General features: G+C 39.2%; 1 protein-coding gene across 1 annotated transcript in view; it reads right to left on the bottom strand.

The window, feature by feature from the left end:
• The window catches only part of GRIK2 (glutamate ionotropic receptor kainate type subunit 2), an 839,395-nt gene that overhangs the window by 553,756 nt on the left and 266,946 nt on the right, over positions 1-18,693 (bottom strand). Inside the window, exon 3 of the mRNA XM_063917041.1 lies at positions 7,244-7,411. Within this exon, the coding sequence (XP_063773111.1) occupies positions 7,244-7,411 (168 nt within the window). The remainder of the gene's footprint in view (positions 1-7,243; positions 7,412-18,693) is intronic.

The raw sequence follows: 18,693 nt of genomic DNA, 5'->3' as shown, positions 1-18,693 counted from the left end.
CAGCATCAGTCCTCTGCTACTCATAGTTGCCTGCCTTAGGAATATTATTATTAAACCATACAGCTTCACTCACACTCAACCATATACTGTACAGATGTGCCCCTTTACATGAATTGCATGCTGAAAGTTATGGCACAGCGTATTGTACCGGGATAATGCATAAGCTACCCAAGTAGTTTGTCTGATGGAAACTGGTGGAAGTAGTGGTGAGTAATGCTTCTGCTATCCTTACCGGCATTGGGGGAGCTGGCAGAGAGTCTTTAGCAGGTATAGTGAATAGCTATGATGTCACTACCTACTACTTTTTAATTGGTTACTGGTGACGAAAGCAGGGAGCATGTGTATGCATGCTCCCGCTATCATAGCATTCAGTGGGGAGCTGGAAGTTAAGGGATGCCATGCTCTGCCATGATGTATACAAGGAGCAAGGAAATGCTGCCATCCACAGCAACAGTGTTAAAGGACACATCTGTACAGATAGCTCAAGGTGCCTGAACTGAATCAACAAATCCCTAGTGGGATTATTTTACTACTTTAACATGTTATAAGTTCAATTAGATGTTATAAAATGTTTTATTCATTTATTAACAGTTTCTTATAAATAACACTGACAGAACAAAATTGCAGTGGTGGAACTACTACCAGTGCAAGCGGTGCCTTGCACTGGGGGCCGCCGCTGTGAAGGGGCCCAAAGCCAGTGGCAATATAATGAGTCAAACTGACTCATTACATGCCACCTGCCACTGTCTGCTGCCGCTGAGGGGGAGAGGAGATCACAGGGACGCAGCCACGGGGGGAAGGAGGAGGAGGGAGAGGGACTCTAGAGCCACAGCAGCACTATGTAATTAGTGGAGGTACCACTGCAGCTGTCCCTCTCCTTCCACATAGGCTGGCCGCTGCTGTGGATGTTGGGATGTGCTTCCTCATCGCAGCGGCGGTGGCCAGCCTATGTGGAAGGAGAGGGACAGCTGCAGCGGCGCCTCCACTAATTACATAGCGCTGCTGCAGCATCCGAGTCCCCCTCCCTCCTCCTTCTCTCCTGCCCGGGATCTGCCAGAAGCTGCACAGAGTAGCCTGGCAGCCTGAGCCAGCAGAGACAGTAAGTATAATATGTTCTGTCTGTCTGTCTGTCTATCTATCTATCCTGTCTGCCGTAATGTGTAAAAAAGGGGAAGTTGTCTGTCATAATGTGTAAAAAAGGGACGCTGTCTGCCATAATGTGTAAAAAGGGACGCTGTCTGCAGTAATGTGTAAAAAGGGAATGCTGTCTGCCGTAATGTGTAAAAAGGGGACGCTGTCTGCAGTAATGTGTAAAAGGGAATGCTGTCTGCCGAGATGTGTGATAAAAAGGGGATGCTTTCTGCCGTAATGTGTAAAAAAGGATGCTGTCTGCCGTAATGTGTAAAAAGGGGACGCTGTCTGCCGTAACGTGTAAAAAGGGGACTCTGTCTGCTCTAAAAGTGTAAAAAGGGGGACTGTCTGCCTTCATGTGTTAAAAGGGGACTCAGTCTACCGTAATATGTAAAAAGGGGACGCTGTCTGCCGTAATGTGTAAAAAGGGGACGCTGTCTGCCATAATGTGTAAAAACAGGACGCTGTCTGCCGTAATGTGTAAAATGGGGATGCTGTCTGCCGTAATGTGTAAAAAGGGATGCTGTCTGCCATAATGTGTAAAAAATGGGGACGCTGTCTGCCATAAAAGTGTAAAAAGGGGGACTGTCTGTCGTAATGTATAAAAAAGGGGGCGCTGCCTGCCGTAATGTTTAAAAAGGGGACCCTGTCTGCTGTAATGTGTAAAAAGTGTTGCTGTCTGCTGTAATGTGTAAAAAGGGGACACTGTCTGCCATAATGTGTAAAAAGGGGACGCTATCTGCAGTAATGTGTAAAAAGGGCTCTGCCTAGTGTAGTGGCGCTACTGTGTGGCGTACTTTGAATAATGGAGACTACTGTGCACTGTAATATGAATTGGTATTATTTTGTGGCCACACCCCTTTCCTATGAAGCCATGCCCCTATATTTTTTGTATAAAGGGGGGGGGGGCACTGATGCCGTTTCTTGCACACAGAGCTAAAATGTCTAGTTACGGCACTGTTGCTAGGTATCCATTTCCCTGGCCCAGAGCAGGTCACCCTCACCAGATCTACACCTGTGTGGCCAGCAATCCCTTTTTTGAATAATATATCAATATCTATACATAATATATATTTATATATATGTATATATATATATATATATATTAAACGGGAGCATGCAAAGAATTCCTCATTTGGAGTCGGGGGTGAGGAGGTGGACTTGGATGGGATCAGAGGGGGGCCAAAGCATTTTGTTGCACCTGGGCCAACCGCTCGCTAGTTCTACCACTGCAAAACTGGGTACCTACAGACAGACATAGAGGTAGGAAGATCCTGCTCACAAGCTTACAATCTGCATATGCAGCCATCTGCATTCATCTCTGAATAATGAACTTAGTCACATAGCAATAATGGCCAGGAGTGAGGGAGATGTGTAGTGAATAAAGACATAATATGTGAGGTTATGTTGACTGTATAGAGGGGGAGTAATTCAGTAGGATAGCTTATGTACTTTATGTGGGTTCTTCCAGAATTTGATAAGCTTTCTTAAAGAGGTGAGTTTTTAGGGAACACTAAAATGGGAGGGCATTCCTCAGAGTGGGTGCAGCCCGCAGAGAGTCCTGCAATTGTGAATAGGAGTAAGTAATGAGTGTGGATGAGAAATTCAGAGCAGAGAGCTCGGGTTGGAAGATATTTTGAGATATTTGTTGTCATTTGGTTAATAGCCTTATGTGTAAGTATAAGTATTTTATATTGAACTTTGCAGAAAACAGGTAACCAATGGAGGGACTGCCAGAGTTGATCAGCAGATGATTAATGGTTAGCAAGGAAGATCAGCATCGCAACTGCATATAAAATGGATTGTAATAGTGAGAGTCTGTTTTTGGTAAAAACAATGGGGGTAATTCAGACCTGATCACTGCTGTGCATTTTCGCACAGCGGGCGATCAGGTCCAAACTGTGCATGTGTGCAGGGCAGTTGAGAGCCAGGATGGGCCCAGGTACTTTTCAAGGGGCATGGTCTAATCACAGGAGGAGTGGCCATGCACCCTAAGAAAAAAATACTGAGAAAAAAATATTTTAAGCACCCCCATGGCCACACTGCAGCCAAGTACACAGCAGCATGTGCTGGACTGAGGAAAAGAGCTGCAGCTGCTAGGTAAGGGGAAGGGGGCCTGGGCCCCTACTGGATCCTTACTATGCCCCTCCATCAGACCTGGGCCCAGGTAAATTATACCCTCTCCCCCCTCTCTCGACACCACTGCATGCGTATGCACCGCAATGTGCAGGTGCATTGCATGGGTACAAAGCGGATCGCTGCTCAGTGATGGGTTTGTGCAATGGATCCATTTGCATGGGCAATCGCAAGAAGATTGACAGGAAGAAGGCGTTTGTGGGTGTCAACTGACCATTTTCAGGGAGTGTCTGGAAAAATGCAGACGTGTCCATGCGTTTGCTGGGAGGGTTCCTGACGTCAATTCTGGTCCCGGACAGGCTGCTGTGATCGCAGCAGCTGGGTAAGTCCTGGGCTGCACAGAAACTGCACAAAATCTGTTTGTACTGCTCTGCTACACATGCGTTCGCACACTTGCCCAGGTAAAATACACTCCCCCTGTAGGTGGTGACTATTTGATCGCAGATCAGGTCTGAATTAGGCACAGTAATGAGAAAATTGCAATAATGAATATGGGAGATAATGAGAGCTTGAATTATATTTTTTGCAGTGTCTTGTGTAAGATAAGGTCATATTTTAGATATGTTTTTGCATGTATGTAACATGATTTTGAGACAGATTAAATGTTGGAAAAAAGGACAGTTTAAAGGATGACAACTAGGGTTGATTGTTGAGTTCAAGAATGATAGAGTTATCAGGTTGGTAACTACTATTGGTCAGTGGAAATATAATTAATTCTGTTTTGGAGATACTGTATTAAGTTTGAGGTGGCGAGATGACATCCAAGATGAAATGGCAGAAGGGCATTCAGTGATGCAGACCAATACAGATGATGACAAATCTGGGAGGATAGGTAGATTTGAGTATTGTCTAGGTACAGATGATACTGAAATCCACAATAGCTGATTAGTTTGCCAAGAGATGTGGTATAGACTGACAAAAGCAGAAGGCTTAAGACTGAGCCTTGCAGTACTCCAACTGATAGTGGTAGTGAACAGGAGGTGGGTTTAGAGAAGCGCACACTAAAAATGCGATTACATAGTTAGAATGAGAACCAAGAAAGGGCTGTTTCCTGAAGACCTAGGAATTGTAGTGTTTGTATGAGAATAGCTGCATCAATCTACCTCCTGTAAGAATTCCAGGTAAACTGCGGCCTTTGTAAGAGCTAGGTCTCTCCACATTGTAAGTCCTATCCATGCAATAATTCCCCCCAAAACTAGGATATGGGTGTCATCATGTTGGATTAGGTCACCTGTCTGCTTTCATTATTATTATTACATTTTATTTCTAAGGTGCCACAAGTGTTTTGCAGCACCGTACATACGGCAGACGTTAGAACAATACAGGGTACACAGAAATTAACATTACAGTAACTGAAAACTAAAACAGAGCACAGATAACAAAAAGCATCACAATTCCCAGTACACACTACAGCTGAGATGTAAGGAAGCAAAAGGAGTAGTTGGCAACTATAAGGTGCATGCAGCCACTGGAAGAGAAACAGTAATGAGTGAAAGGAGCTGCAGGTATAGACATTCACTACATAGGAGAGGGCTGTAATTAAAGTGTGAGAGAAGAGGGTTTTGTGAACCAGAGAGAAGGGGGCCATGCTCCAAGGTATTCACAATCCAGTGGGTGGGGGAGAAAGACAGTTGACATGAGGTGCGAGCAAGTGGCAGGCACCCTGATGTCAGGAAGTAAGCAAGGCATGTCACGCTCGTCTGGAAATGAGGATCCAGCGACTGAGGTGTGCCTGAGAAAGCGGACACTTGCGAGGGAAGAAGACAAGGTGGCTGGATGTAATTCCTACTCATGGGTCAGGAGCAATGGAAATGGAGACTACCGAGATGGAATAGTCACTGTAAATAATGAACTGCGGGTGGTAATCTGTGACTTGGAAAACTGAAGACTGTGATCTGTGGCTTGAATAACGAGGCTGAGGAGCACTGGAGATGAAGGACTGTGAATGGTGAGCTGTGGCTTGGATAACGAGGCTGAAGAACACTTGAAGATAGAGGACTGTGAATGGTGAGCTGTGGCTTGGATAACGAGGCTGAAGAGCACGGTAACTGTCGACACCAGATCCTTGAAGAATCAAGATTACCGAGTACGCCCCTCTCAGAAGGTATCAGGTTAGGGATGGCGGGACTGCTGCAATCAGAAAGACCGAGGCAGAGCAAAGCTGGAGAGTATCCAAGGCACCGAAGTAACCTGGGAGCACACGGCTGGAGATCCTACACCTAAGTAGTAACTTGAAGCACTGGCACTCATAACCTGAATCAGCTCCCTTTTAAGAGGAGAGATCTCCTTGAATTGGCTTGACAGAATGAGCATGTGCAATAGGTTCAAGCTTTGGTCTCCAACATGGCCGCCCCTGTGCAGCAGACACATTTTAGTGTTTACCACCAGAACTCCCCCTGGCCTCTCCGGAAGCTGCTCCCTAGTGCCAGCAAGCCTGCTGCAGCAGCCTCTGGCTACTACGAGCAGACCCGCCACAGCATCCCCTCACCGCTGCACACGGACCCTTTGCAGCAGCCCAGCACCGCCACTGCCCGCCAGACACCTGAGCGATAACCGCCGCGGCTCCGATCGTATGGTAAGGCTCCGGGACGTGACAAGGCATAGATTGCCAATGCAGTCAGCATTTACTCAGGTGACTTCAGCAGCCATTCAGAGCTCAGCCAGCCCTATTTAAGTACCCTCAGGTGCACCGGCAAATCACCTGTACAATGTTGTATCTCCAAATGCTATTCCAGTCTCTTGCAGTTTGCAGTTGTCTATGGCTTGCTCTGCTGCCAGTATTCCAGTTCCATCCTGGTCCCAGTTCTGACACCAGTATCTGATTCCATCCTGGTCCCTGTGCTCTGCTACCAGTATCAAGTTCCATCCCAGTCTCATCACAGACTCAAGTACTGTGGTTTCTTCAGGCCCCAGTGCTCGGCTCTAATATTTTGGTTTCATCCTGGTTCAAATTACAGACACAGTCTGGTACAAGCTTCTAGCTATATACTGTTCCCATTACTGGATTAAACTACAGTTGTATTCTGTCCCAATCCCAGCGCAGACTCGTTCAGTTTCTAGCCTCTCTCTGCCCTGGTTCCAGTTGGACTTCCTATCATATATTATCTATTAGCAGGTTCTAGTACTCCTAAGACACACAAGTGCCTCTAACTGTAGTGCCACTCACCTTAGAGACTCTCTCATTAATTTTCAGTTCCCGAATAAAGCTCCCTCCTATGCAAAGGAACTTTATTAAGCAACCTAGTTCCGACATTCCACACTCACTCCAGCTTCTGTCACTCAAAATACAAAGTCCAAACAGACCCATTGATGTGACAAAGAATAAGAAGTAAGTAATTGCCTTTAGACTGTAGTGGTGACCAGATGATTCACTGCTTTAGTCAGTTCTGTCTCTATGGAGTGTTGGGAATGAGAAAGCCTGACTGAAGTGGGCACAATAAGTTGTGCGAGTTAAGAAAGTGGGTGATGCAAGTGTAGCAAGTTTCTCCTATATTCTATTAGTGAAATACCATATGAGTACATTAAGCACTTGAAAAAAAAGCACATTAATCCCTATAAATGCTTTACATAGAATTGTATAAAAAGTATAAAAAAGGTGTTAGGGGTTATTAAATAATATCTGAAATGAAATGTGAAAATGTGTGGTAGAATGTTTCAACTGATCAGCAATTAGTTTAAACATTGTATGGCTAGTTAGACAATTAATTAAAATGTAGATTAGGTGTTATATTTTAAGACACAGTTGCTACAACTTGAATAAAAATAATAATGATAAAATGTAAAAGCTCAATAGCTGATACAATATTAAATATCTTACTATCTGTCATGTGTAATTTATGTACAGTATGTATTTGTTAATGTTGATAAATGTCAAATATCTTGCTTTAAAACAGTTACAAATATTAACATTACATTTCTTATTTTTGCAAATCTATTTAGATTGCTTTGATCTTCATTTACAGATGGTAAACATTACCTTTTCTGGAGGCTTCAAAGCTGTCGTAGAGGTTTATTTTTTGAGTGTCATATGTTAAAGTTGTGTTTGGAAGTAATGTTCTGTTTCTGTTAATTGTATTCACTGCAAATCTGAAGGCTAGTTCTTCTGCTCCAAATGGTCCGGACTCAACATATTCAAAAATCCCACCTAAAAAAAGGAATGAAGAGTGCTTTAGAAACACATAATTTCATTGTTATGTAACAAGTAAAGTTAGTACTTCCACTCAAAATAGAAAATGAATGGTTTTGGCAAATAACAGTTTAGATAGTTGTTAAAACTGAAACCGTAGTTTCATTACTAACCAGGAGGTTAGCAATGATCATGGTTTTGACAAACTGAATAAAAAAAGATGCATACACCCCTCACTGTACAAATGTGCTGCATGGGAGTGTGATAAAACCAAGCTGGAATTTAGAATAGCCCAAAAAAGCACAAACATCAAAACAAAAATCATAGAAAAAATAAAAAAGTAATTTGCAGTATTGTTGAAAATGGCATTTAAATAACAAAACAGAATAATATCTCAATTAAAAATCTACCAAATAAGCTATCATTATTGAGGATGTAGCCTAGATAAATGTCAGCACAATGGAAATCTCACCCAAAAAAAAAAAAAATCTGAACATTTACATTAGCATTATAGAAAATATCAGTTTAACAATTTTTTTTACAATGTAATGTGGCAGCAATTTATTTATAATGATGGTATATCACTATGAAGGTGGTGACATTTTGGTTATCATCAAATGTAATACATTTGGATAAAAGACATTCGTGGTTGTTATTAATTTTCCTAACAAAAGATTCTCTATTAAAACTGAATTATATTATCCCTAGGAGGTAAGCACATATCATATTTAAGGAATTAGTGAGACGCCATTCGGTGCTTTGTAAAAAGACAAATATTTTCATCACTGTCACTATAAGATAAAGAACAAGGAAATAATACAACACAAAATGTGGTTTCATGCAGAGAAAAACACATGCTGTACCCTCTGTTGCCAAATAGTCACATTTGAAATTGTAATGATCGAGACATTGCATTGTTTAACATAGTTAGTAAAGATCACATTTCCTATAAAAATGAAAGTATTTTTTTGATTTACAAAGTGTCTTGTACATTGGAGTGAAAAAACTGTCTTTGTTAAATCTACTTAAAATATTTTCAAGTGATGGTGTATTTTAGCCTGGAAATAAATGTTTGGTGTACAGTATAAAAGGAAGGTTTACAGCATGACACTGCTTTAATATCTTCTACATATAATTTATAAAATAAAAAGAGAGAAAGGGGAACAGATTAAATCAATATAAACTCAAGACAGACATTTTGGAACCATTTGCATATAATTTATGTCTCACTTTAGAAGGGTAGTAGTAATTGTTGAAAAAATGTTAATAGCCATGAATTAAATGTTTTTAAAAATAATGAAAGTATATTTAATAAAAGGCTATAGGCTATATCTATAGAGAAGATTAATTTTCTGAACTTTTTAGTAGTTCACATGCATTCCATTAATAAAGTTTAATGGAGAAATATACTTCTGGTGGTTTATAAAGCATCTCTTCTGCTTAACCTGTTATTAAAAGAAGCCTAAAAGCACATATAATTAAATATTTAATAAAGTGGTAATACACATACAGTACAGTGCCTGGAATTAAAAATCAGAGTGCTTGGATTTAACTAACCAACTAAGTAAAGTTTAAAGAGGGTAGCTCAGAGCTTTAAAATAGGCTTCATGTCGTTCACATCTAATCAAATGCTCTCCAATGTGCCTCTCCAGCCCTTTCCTAGCCAATCACAATTACAAACAACTTATTTAAAAATATATATGACACATGTACATAGTTTTCTTTATTGGCCAATTTGGCATATGTAGGTCAACATACATATTTAAAGCATGGACTAATCATGATGTTTGATCTTTTAAATAGTATATTCTGTAATTTTAATATAGGGCCTGATTAAGAGGTGGATGCAAAGGAGAGAATGGATGTCCAGAAGAAAATCTTACTGGGATTACTCAAATGTGTAAGCTGAAGTGATAGTACTGTTTGGTGATTCAGCAGGAGGTGTCTATTACAAGCAGATACCTCCTATTGCAATAATGAACTGACATGCATCCCGGGATGCAGCATTGGATCACTGATTCACCATCAGATGGCTTGCATCAATCATGGGGACACGCAAGCTGTCCATCGCAGAGGTCAGGAAATCTCCTTCAACCAAAGAGCTACCTGGCCTCTTCCCTAAATATGTCAACACGCCTTTATTTCAGGAAACAGAGGCCAGCACTGCTCCATCCACACCCCCCAGACATTAGCAGACTGTCAATCACTTACAGTCTGCTGCTGCCCTGCTTCCTACGTCGCAGGACCCATTCATGCATGAGCTGAATGGGTGGTGCTTATGCAAAAAGTACTCTGCTGCATGAGAAGAAGCAATGACTGGATGTTAATGAGGTCCACTGTGCATGCACAAACTAATGTGTGCAAAATTATACACAGTTGCATACGATATTGACATTCTGCAATTCATGGATGGTACAGCATAGAGATTGGGAGATAATCTAAAAACACTGCAGAAAGAAGAGGTATCATGAGCATGTTATGGTAGTTTCATGGATGTATATCAACATGCAGTGGTGTAGCTAGGTGCCATGGTGCCCGGAGCAAGGGTGTGTTTTGGTGCCCCCTCCCTTGCATGTTACATTTGAAAAGAAAGAAAAAATATAAAAAATTCTAAATTGGTGACAGGGCTGGATGTAGACCTTGTGGAGCTCAGTTTCCTTTGGGCGTTCCCCATGCATAAAATAGGGACAAAGGCACACAACAAAAATATAGTGGCGTGGCTTCATGGGGAAAGGGCATGGCCACAGAATAGTACCAATTCAGTTTGCACTGCACAGTATTGTCCATTATTTACATTACACCACACAGTAGAGCCCCTTTTACATGTTACACAACACAGTAGAGCCGCTGCTACGTGTTATGCCACAGTAGAGCCGTGTATACACATTATACAACAGTAGAGCTGCTTATACACATTACAACACAGTAGAGCCGTTTATACATGTTACACCACAGTAGTGACACTTATACAGGTTATGACACAGTAGAATCGCTTATACGTGTTACTCTGTAGCTTATAATGGAGTGAGAGGTGCAGGAGCAGCAGCTGGGGCAGAAAGTAGTGCTCCAGCATCAATGTAGAGAGAGGTGCTGTAGCAACCGGGGCAGAGAGAGATGCTGTAGCAGCTGGGCAGAGAGAGATGATGCAGCAGCCAAGACAGAAAGAGGTGCTGCATCAGCTGGGGCAGAGAGAGGTGCTGCAGCAGCTGGGGCAGAAGGAGGTGCTGCAGCAACTGGGGCAGAATGAGGTGCTGCAGCAGCGGGGGCAAAGACTGGTGTAGCAGGACAGAAGTAACCCTGCTGCACAGCTACAAGCACACAGTGAGATGTATACAAGGGTGGCAAAGCTCTGTCATGTGCTGACTGTCAGTGTCTCCTGCTGTTACCTCTGGCCTGCCCTGTTCCCTACCTAGTCTCTCAGTCCAAGTCTGTATGCAACCCTCTGGTTCTCCTCCTACTTTGTAGCTGACTGTACAGCGGACTGCGGTAGAGCGGGTGGAGGGTGGGTCAGGCAGTGGCATGCCCTCTAACTTTTCCAGTGCCCGGAGCTCAAGCTCCACCGGAGCCACCCTTGCTACACCCCTGTCAGCGTGTGGCTATGAACTTGTTCGCAGCACCACAGCCACAGTGCCCATTTCTTATAAAGTTACAAAGGTGACTCAGTGCCAGGCAGGGGCTGCTAAGGAGTTAATGTTGTGACCTATCGTGCAATGATGGTGGAGAGATCAGATCCACCAGTGCATTTTAACAATGCTTGGATAAGAAAAGTAGGCGCTACAGGGTTTGTTCAGTACATCCATCACATGGAAGTTCACAAAAGCAATCCTTAAGCTGACACTTGCATATTTTTCCACATGAGAATCCATGAGTAATCGCATCTGCACCTGAACTACATGCACCTCTGAATCAGGTCCATAATGTGGCACCCATATTCCATGTGTCTTGGGAGGAAGAAGTGTAAATGTTACATTTGAACCACCTACTATTTTAGAACCACCCTTTCAATTAAACTGTTTATTTGCTTAATATTTAGCCCTTGAGTTGTTGGAAATTAACAATACAACTCCTTAAGTGATTTGTATGTGATAATAAAAAAAAGGCGCATTTATGACAGTTCTGCCATCTTAACATTTTCTAACTAAAATCTGTCAAGGTTAATTATTTTTGAGTGCACATTATTAGTGGGTTATATTTGCTGTATTCAGATGTGTCCTATCTTACGGCTGCTTGAGACGTGCCAAATAGCTCCTCTCGGCAGGAGCCAGGTCTCACGTGACTCAGCCATGAGAAGCATCTATTTTGCTCTGTATGTGCATCTTTTACACATAATTAAAACACAAAGAAGTGACAAAACTACATTGCGAGTGTACACTGATCAATTTGTTTTGCGACCCTAGTCTAAATTTGTGTAAAAAGGGCTCTAATATTATGAGACACTGCAAGTTCCATTGTGCTTTGTCTAAGACTTTGTACATGAGTAGAACCAAATCCTGTGCATTTAAGATGCAGCCTTGCATCTCTCTAACACTGTCAGCAGCTTCTTTCGCTGATGAGACTAAGACACAAAATTTAAATTTATATAAAAAATCTGATGTGCTAATCCTTTTGAAGCATCTATGTTAGGCCGAGTGTGTTGCCTCATATTTTGTATCAGCCCCCAATAAGTGAAGACACATCTATAAGTGTGCCTTGTTCATCACCGTTCAGAGGCAGTATGAGAATGTTTTTAGGTTATTTTCTTTTCTTTCTTTTTTGTGCTTAATGTTATATTACTATTTTCTCCACTAAAATAATGGTAAAGTGGAATTATGAAATATAGACTTATATGTAGTTAAAACATTTCATTGCATTCTAAACTCCATTATAATAGAACATTTTAGACTGCTAGTCAATAAAGATGTCCAGGCACTACAATGCCCAAAGATAACTATATATTTTTTCATCATTCCCTTCAACTTTACCCATGTAATCTTCAGATTACATGGGTAAAGTTGATGGGAATGATGTAAAAAAATTCTTAGTAAAGGATTAAAGCAGTCAAGGGTGGCACATGATTGAAACACATACAATATTTTTGCCCTGGAATTTTCAATAGGAGCTGAAAGCATCAGTAAACCCTTTAAAAATGTCCCTTATCTTCTGTAAGCATTCCATCACCAAAATCTATCATTGCATTTTTCCTCATGTTGTACAGGACTTACATGACAAGGGGACAGAGGAAACGTTGCTGTATTTATGGTGATTGTGGGGTTGAATAAAAACAATCTTTTTGGATAAAACATAAGCATAAATTATATGTTTATTTATTTATTTATTTAATAAGTATAACTGTCCATGAGAATGCAGATAAAGAGTAAAAAAATTACACATATTACATGACATGCACTGCTGAACATTGTGCTGCTTTAAGTAGAGATATGCACGGACCCGTGTTTTGGTTTGGTTTTTGGCAAAACCACCCTCAAATGTTTTGGTTTGGTTTTAGTTTTAGTTTTGTATTTCTTTAGAATTTATAAAAAAAAATGCTAAAATAATATGATTTGGATCTGTTGACATACAATCCAAAACCAAGATACAGTTTTTAGAACTGAGATCCAAATTTATGAATGACCCAAGCTGGGACTCAGTTCAACACTATCTTTAACACTATTGGAGTAATCTACTAATATATATTGGGATAAAATATCATATTTTTTTCAATTTATTGTATGTAAAACTCCATATTTTCAAATATTCTAAAAGTATCTGATTACATTTCACAACCACTGAAATCTATAATGTTTGCATTGTGAAATATAGAGTACAGTATCTACTAAACAAGGATTTGTAAAATTGTCTTACAGTAGGCATGTCTAAAATAAAATTACTAATTTTCAGACAATCTAAAACCAGTAAGTTTATTTTGGGATATTTCCATGCCAGCATTACAAATGAGAAATATTCAACATCCATTTAAATGGGAATTGCATTTGAAAGCACATATACAACGCATAGAAATGAGTTGACAATTGAAATTAATGGTAAAATGCAATGGTAAGTAAATAATTTCATACAGATTAAATACTATTGTGTAACTACAAGTTAAAACAAGCTCTGACAGCTAATGAATTCTTGTTCATACTGGCATGTATGCAGCTACAAGTCCGAAAATGTATTGGGAATTGTGTTATCTATAAGTGCCAACATGCCCTATAAGTCAAAAAGGATGGAAAAGTGCAACAATTCCATTTTTGTTTTACCCCAAAGATATTATCCATTGTGCTGAAGGTCCATACCCAATGGCAAGTTGCAACAATGTCAGCTTTGCTGGTGACTGAGCTTTTCCCATTAATGTTTTTGTACAGGACAATGTAAACAAACTTTTTGCCACTTCAAAAATATATACTTGTTGAAATATTTGTATATCTGTCTCTGACATCCATGTACATATGAGAGGAAAGGGAGAGATTCAGCAAGTAATCCAGTAGGTTAAAGAGAAAGACAACCAGTGTGGTTTATAAAGGAAATAGTAATGTAATTTCAATAGCTCATTTTTGTTATTAACAGTGATCTTAAAAAAGTCTTTATTTCATTTGACATTAGGTCACATCATAAATATGTGTGTAAGATTTTCACTAAAACAATATAAAAAGTCCATAGTAGTTTAAAATACAGAAACACATGACATTTTTCAGTGGAGTTTGAAATTACCAATAAAAGGTGTAACAAAAATCTTGATATTCAACCACTGTCTTGAGTTAGTGCACTTACACATATGTGACTTTGTGTTTGAAATGCAAACTAATGACTGGAATAATTTGTCTTGCATTGAGAGAATGATAACATGAAGGTCACAGTAAGGACATTGTTATGGTATGGTAGATGGAACTGAGGGAAGCAAAATCTTTCCTGAATATAAATGAGGGCTAGGCAATCGCTAAGAAAGAAACTGTCAAGCAAACTAGAAAATTCTGGCTCAAGTAAAAGGAAAATAGCAATATATTTGATAGATTTTGTTAAGGCAACTGGAAAATTGTTACATGAGGAATATGAATACAAAAATATAAAGCATGTAAGCTGGCATGCTGGTGAAGTGGAAGATTGTTTCTCAAGTGACAATGGAATTCTAAACAGAAATGATAGACACAGTTAATGTGCTCGTGATGGGCAAATTCAGCTCGTTGTAAGATAGGAAGCAGACCTTTGTTTTGTCTGTGGAAAGCAATTTTCCAACATTGCCTCCATGGAGAATTTAAAAGAAGAGATATATTTCTGCAACAATCAATTGTGATAGGATCCTTCACATGAAATTAATCTAGTCTACTTGAAGGCAGTTACACAATGTCCTATTTCTATCTTCATAAACAATATGTGCATTATGAACAAACAGCCTGGTTTAGATTGAAACTGCTCTTTTTACTTTCACCTTATATGCTTAGGGGATGAGCTCTGTATTGTTTAGAAGATTAGAGTACTTTTCTTAGACTCATACATATTCAATATTTTATTTCCATGGTCTTTAAAGCCCCTCTATGTTCACCCAAGCTCAGATTTCACATTTTAGCAATAGCACTAAGCCTTTTATAGCTGCATAAAGGTCATAGATACATTGATATATAGCGGCAATATGTTTTTCTAATGATTTTATAATGTTGAGCTAGTTTTTGTTCCATATAGTATCCTTATAGGATATAATATATAATATTCTGTTTGCTTTTTTCAATAATTATCATAAGAGAATGTTAATAATTTAAAATAGTTTCATACATAATTACAGACAAATGCACAGATTGGTGTTTAATGTTTATATTATACATATGACTTCATTAATATTGATATGGTGTGTGAATCGTACATTAATATATGCTCTATTTTTATACGTTATTCATTTATCCATAAATATCCAAAGTCTTTTATATAACCATACAAGGTCTACAGCTCATAAAATAGTTCTACATATTTAAAAGTGTCAACTCTTTAAGGGGTTAATGTTTATCACAGTCCTTCAAGCTTTAAAAATGTATATCTGCATTACCAGTTCACGTGTCACTTATATGCTGTTTGTATTGTACCAAATCTTTAACAAAATCAAATATTTTTTTCTTATATACATTATTTTATTCTTAAAAAAATATTGGGGGAAATCTAGGCATTACTGATATAATGTAATGTTTACATGATATCAGCACTGGCAGTGTCAAATATCTAGTGTCCTGGCAGTGCAGATTTGAATTTAAAATTCACTGGTCACAGACTGGGCAATGTAAATATAATATTTAGCCCCCAGCCATTTAAATTTCACTGCAAATAAAGCGCAGTGTGCTCACTGTTATTTATGTCAATGCCATTTATAAATAACAAAAAATAGAAACAAATTAATTTTGTAAATCTACCAGTCTGCTTTATCACATAAGCCCTTGAAAGCTCTGAAAATGTTTGCTTGGTCCAGCTATGATGCTAATCAAATGCAATTTGCTGAAGCAGAAAGGCCACCGGTGTTTGTAGGCTTTACGCACAGCCACAAGTTCTAAAACTCTCAGGTGTTCAAGGGGGTATGAGTATGACAGTTGGAGGAGGGCAGGGCAGCAGTCCATGGATAGTTCCCTCTACCCCAAAAATCCACACTGCTGTGATGTGTGACTTATTAATGTACTACAGTTAATAATTTAGCACATCATATAGAAACAGAAATGATTTTGAGAGCATACAATCTAACTTCTCTGTGAGTCCCATCAATATATTTTTTTTTCACAGAAATATTAAACCATCTGGTAATCTGCAAGGGATATTTCACAACTCTTCAGTTCAATAATGAAAATGTTAATTGTTCCCTATTTTACAGACTGTTAAACATATTGTGGAATAATTTTAAAACTATCTGTTTCTCTTACAAAGGCAAAGTGATGAAACATTTTATCACAATAAGGTACATATGTCCTAAAGTAACTTTCTTTGCATGATTTCCCAAGTGGAACTTTAATCTCTGTTCATGACAGCTCTTTTCCAATGAATGATGTTTTTCAGTTTAAGAGTGTATGAGTAAGTTTTTGAACTTGTGATACAGTTTTTTCACTGATCCATCAAATAAATGTAATGTATGCAATACAAACCAATATTCATTTTGCATATAAGTGATTCAGAATTTGACGGAATTGTAATCAAGAATACATTTACAATATCACCATACGGATTTTAACACATTTACTACAATGTTAAGGCTTTTTTGTATGAGTGCATAATGCATATACTGTACTATGCAAATGTTAAATACAGGCATATATAAGCTGACAGGAGTTGTGTTTATAAATATTAATAACAGTTTTTGAGATATCATCTTTGCAAAGAGGATTTTAAAAGTGGTCAAATGTACAAAATAAAATTCACCACAGCTTGAGTTCTCAAAGGTGTTTTAGCAGTTAGAGGATAAACATGCTATAGCTAGCAACAGTAATAGACTTATGTGTATTCATCCATGGAATGAGGTTGTGCTAGGCCAGGGAATTGTCCGCAGGAATCCATGTGAGACCTGAACATTTACTGCATTTAACTTCTCTTTTTGAACAGTTTATCGAGTGCTGCAAATAATCACACTCATGTAATCTGCACTACACTTTCTTACAATGCTGTATTAAGCAAAATGGCCCAATAGTAAATCAATGTAATTTATTTTTTATACAGTATTAATATCATAGATGCATCAAATGTTAGAATTACTGTATACATAAAAGAATAAATGCATATACTGTATCTTATGTAACTTTATTCTCCATGCATTAACCATCCACTTATTCTGCAGGGCCATAGCCAAAAATAGCTTGGATGATTTGAAGCTAAGACAAAATATTTGGAGAGATTCTTCTTTTCTGCTTGGGATATTAAGGATAACTATTTCAAAATTAAAATATTGTTGACACTATATGAAAGGTATATGCCGCAGTTTCTGTTGTGTGTGTAACTTACATACACTCTAGATTATCAAATCACACTAATAGGGGTACTATACTCAATTGTTTGAAAAGTCAGTTGGGTGTCTGTTTTTTCCTATCTAATAGACAGGAAAAAACAGACACCCAACCAACTTTTCAAATATTTAAATTCCCCCCTAAATGTGGAATGCAGTTACCCACAATGATTTTGTAAGTGTGAGTAAGTGTGGCTGTAAGCTGCACTTACGGTACCAACATCTTGCAGATTTTTGTTCACAGCCCCTTGTGTGCACTCATGAGAGGGTGAGAATTCAGGTGGTGTTGCTGGCGTTAATATACACACAATGGAAACTCACACCCTTCACGGGCAATAGGATTGGAATGCTTGTAATGCTTGTATATTTGTCACAGCATAGATTTCTTCAATGTCCCATTAATATATCTATATAAGAAATAATTGGGTATTACAAGTCGACCAATATTTGTTAGGATAACTTAATTTTTAGCTTAACTGTGCTTATTATAACTAATTTGGAACTGCAGCTTTACCATCCAGTAACACTATGTTAAACATTATTTTTTACATTAAACTTATAAAACATGTTTAGTAAAGTATATTGTACTCTTCCTGCCTGTCCAAGGATGCAGCCACTGGCTTCAGAAAACCCAGAAAACAGAGCTGATATGCTTCAGTTTTGTGTGGCCACCCCATTGACGCCCCCAAATGCCAGCAGCAGGTTATTCATGCTGCAGTTTTTGGGCACACTGCAGATGACATCCCATACCCGGATCTGGACGTGAGCAGTTTGACTTCTGTGCATGTGCAGATCTACATACATTGTGTTTGCATACATATCTGTATTAAGCCCACTATATCTAGTGTACCAATGGGCTGAGTAAAGGCTGATTTACTACATCCAATGTCCAGGCTCCATTGCTAGGCAGTCCCCATCTTGGTTGGTCAGCACTAAATTTCATAGTGATATGTACATAGATCCCTTTAGTGCCTAATTCAGAGGTGGACACAGAAGAGCCTGCAGCTGCATCTACTGAATCTAGTCACCCATTTATGACTTTATGCATATGCTGATTCAAATTCTTTTCCTTGGGTACATCCGTGTATCCAAATGTGCAAGGACTGAAATGCCCACTGTGAGCATCTATACTGTACATGCAGTAATACCGACTGGGACACCATCACCAGTCGCATCATTGAAACTTGCACTTGCTTCATGGCAGGTAAAGTTTCTCCATACAAGTATGTCCTCTTATGTGGGCAGTTGAATGTCTGAGTATGTAGCTACTTTCACTGACATACCTGTGACACTGGCATAACATGCCCATAAAACTGACCATCTGTGTGTGTGCTAGCACACGTCCCTGTCACCAGCCAGG

Source organism: Pseudophryne corroboree, chromosome 4, assembly GCF_028390025.1.
Source record: "Pseudophryne corroboree isolate aPseCor3 chromosome 4, aPseCor3.hap2, whole genome shotgun sequence".
Classification (NCBI taxonomy): domain Eukaryota; kingdom Metazoa; phylum Chordata; class Amphibia; order Anura; family Myobatrachidae; genus Pseudophryne; species Pseudophryne corroboree.
This window is presented reverse-complemented; position numbering and strand designations above follow the sequence as displayed.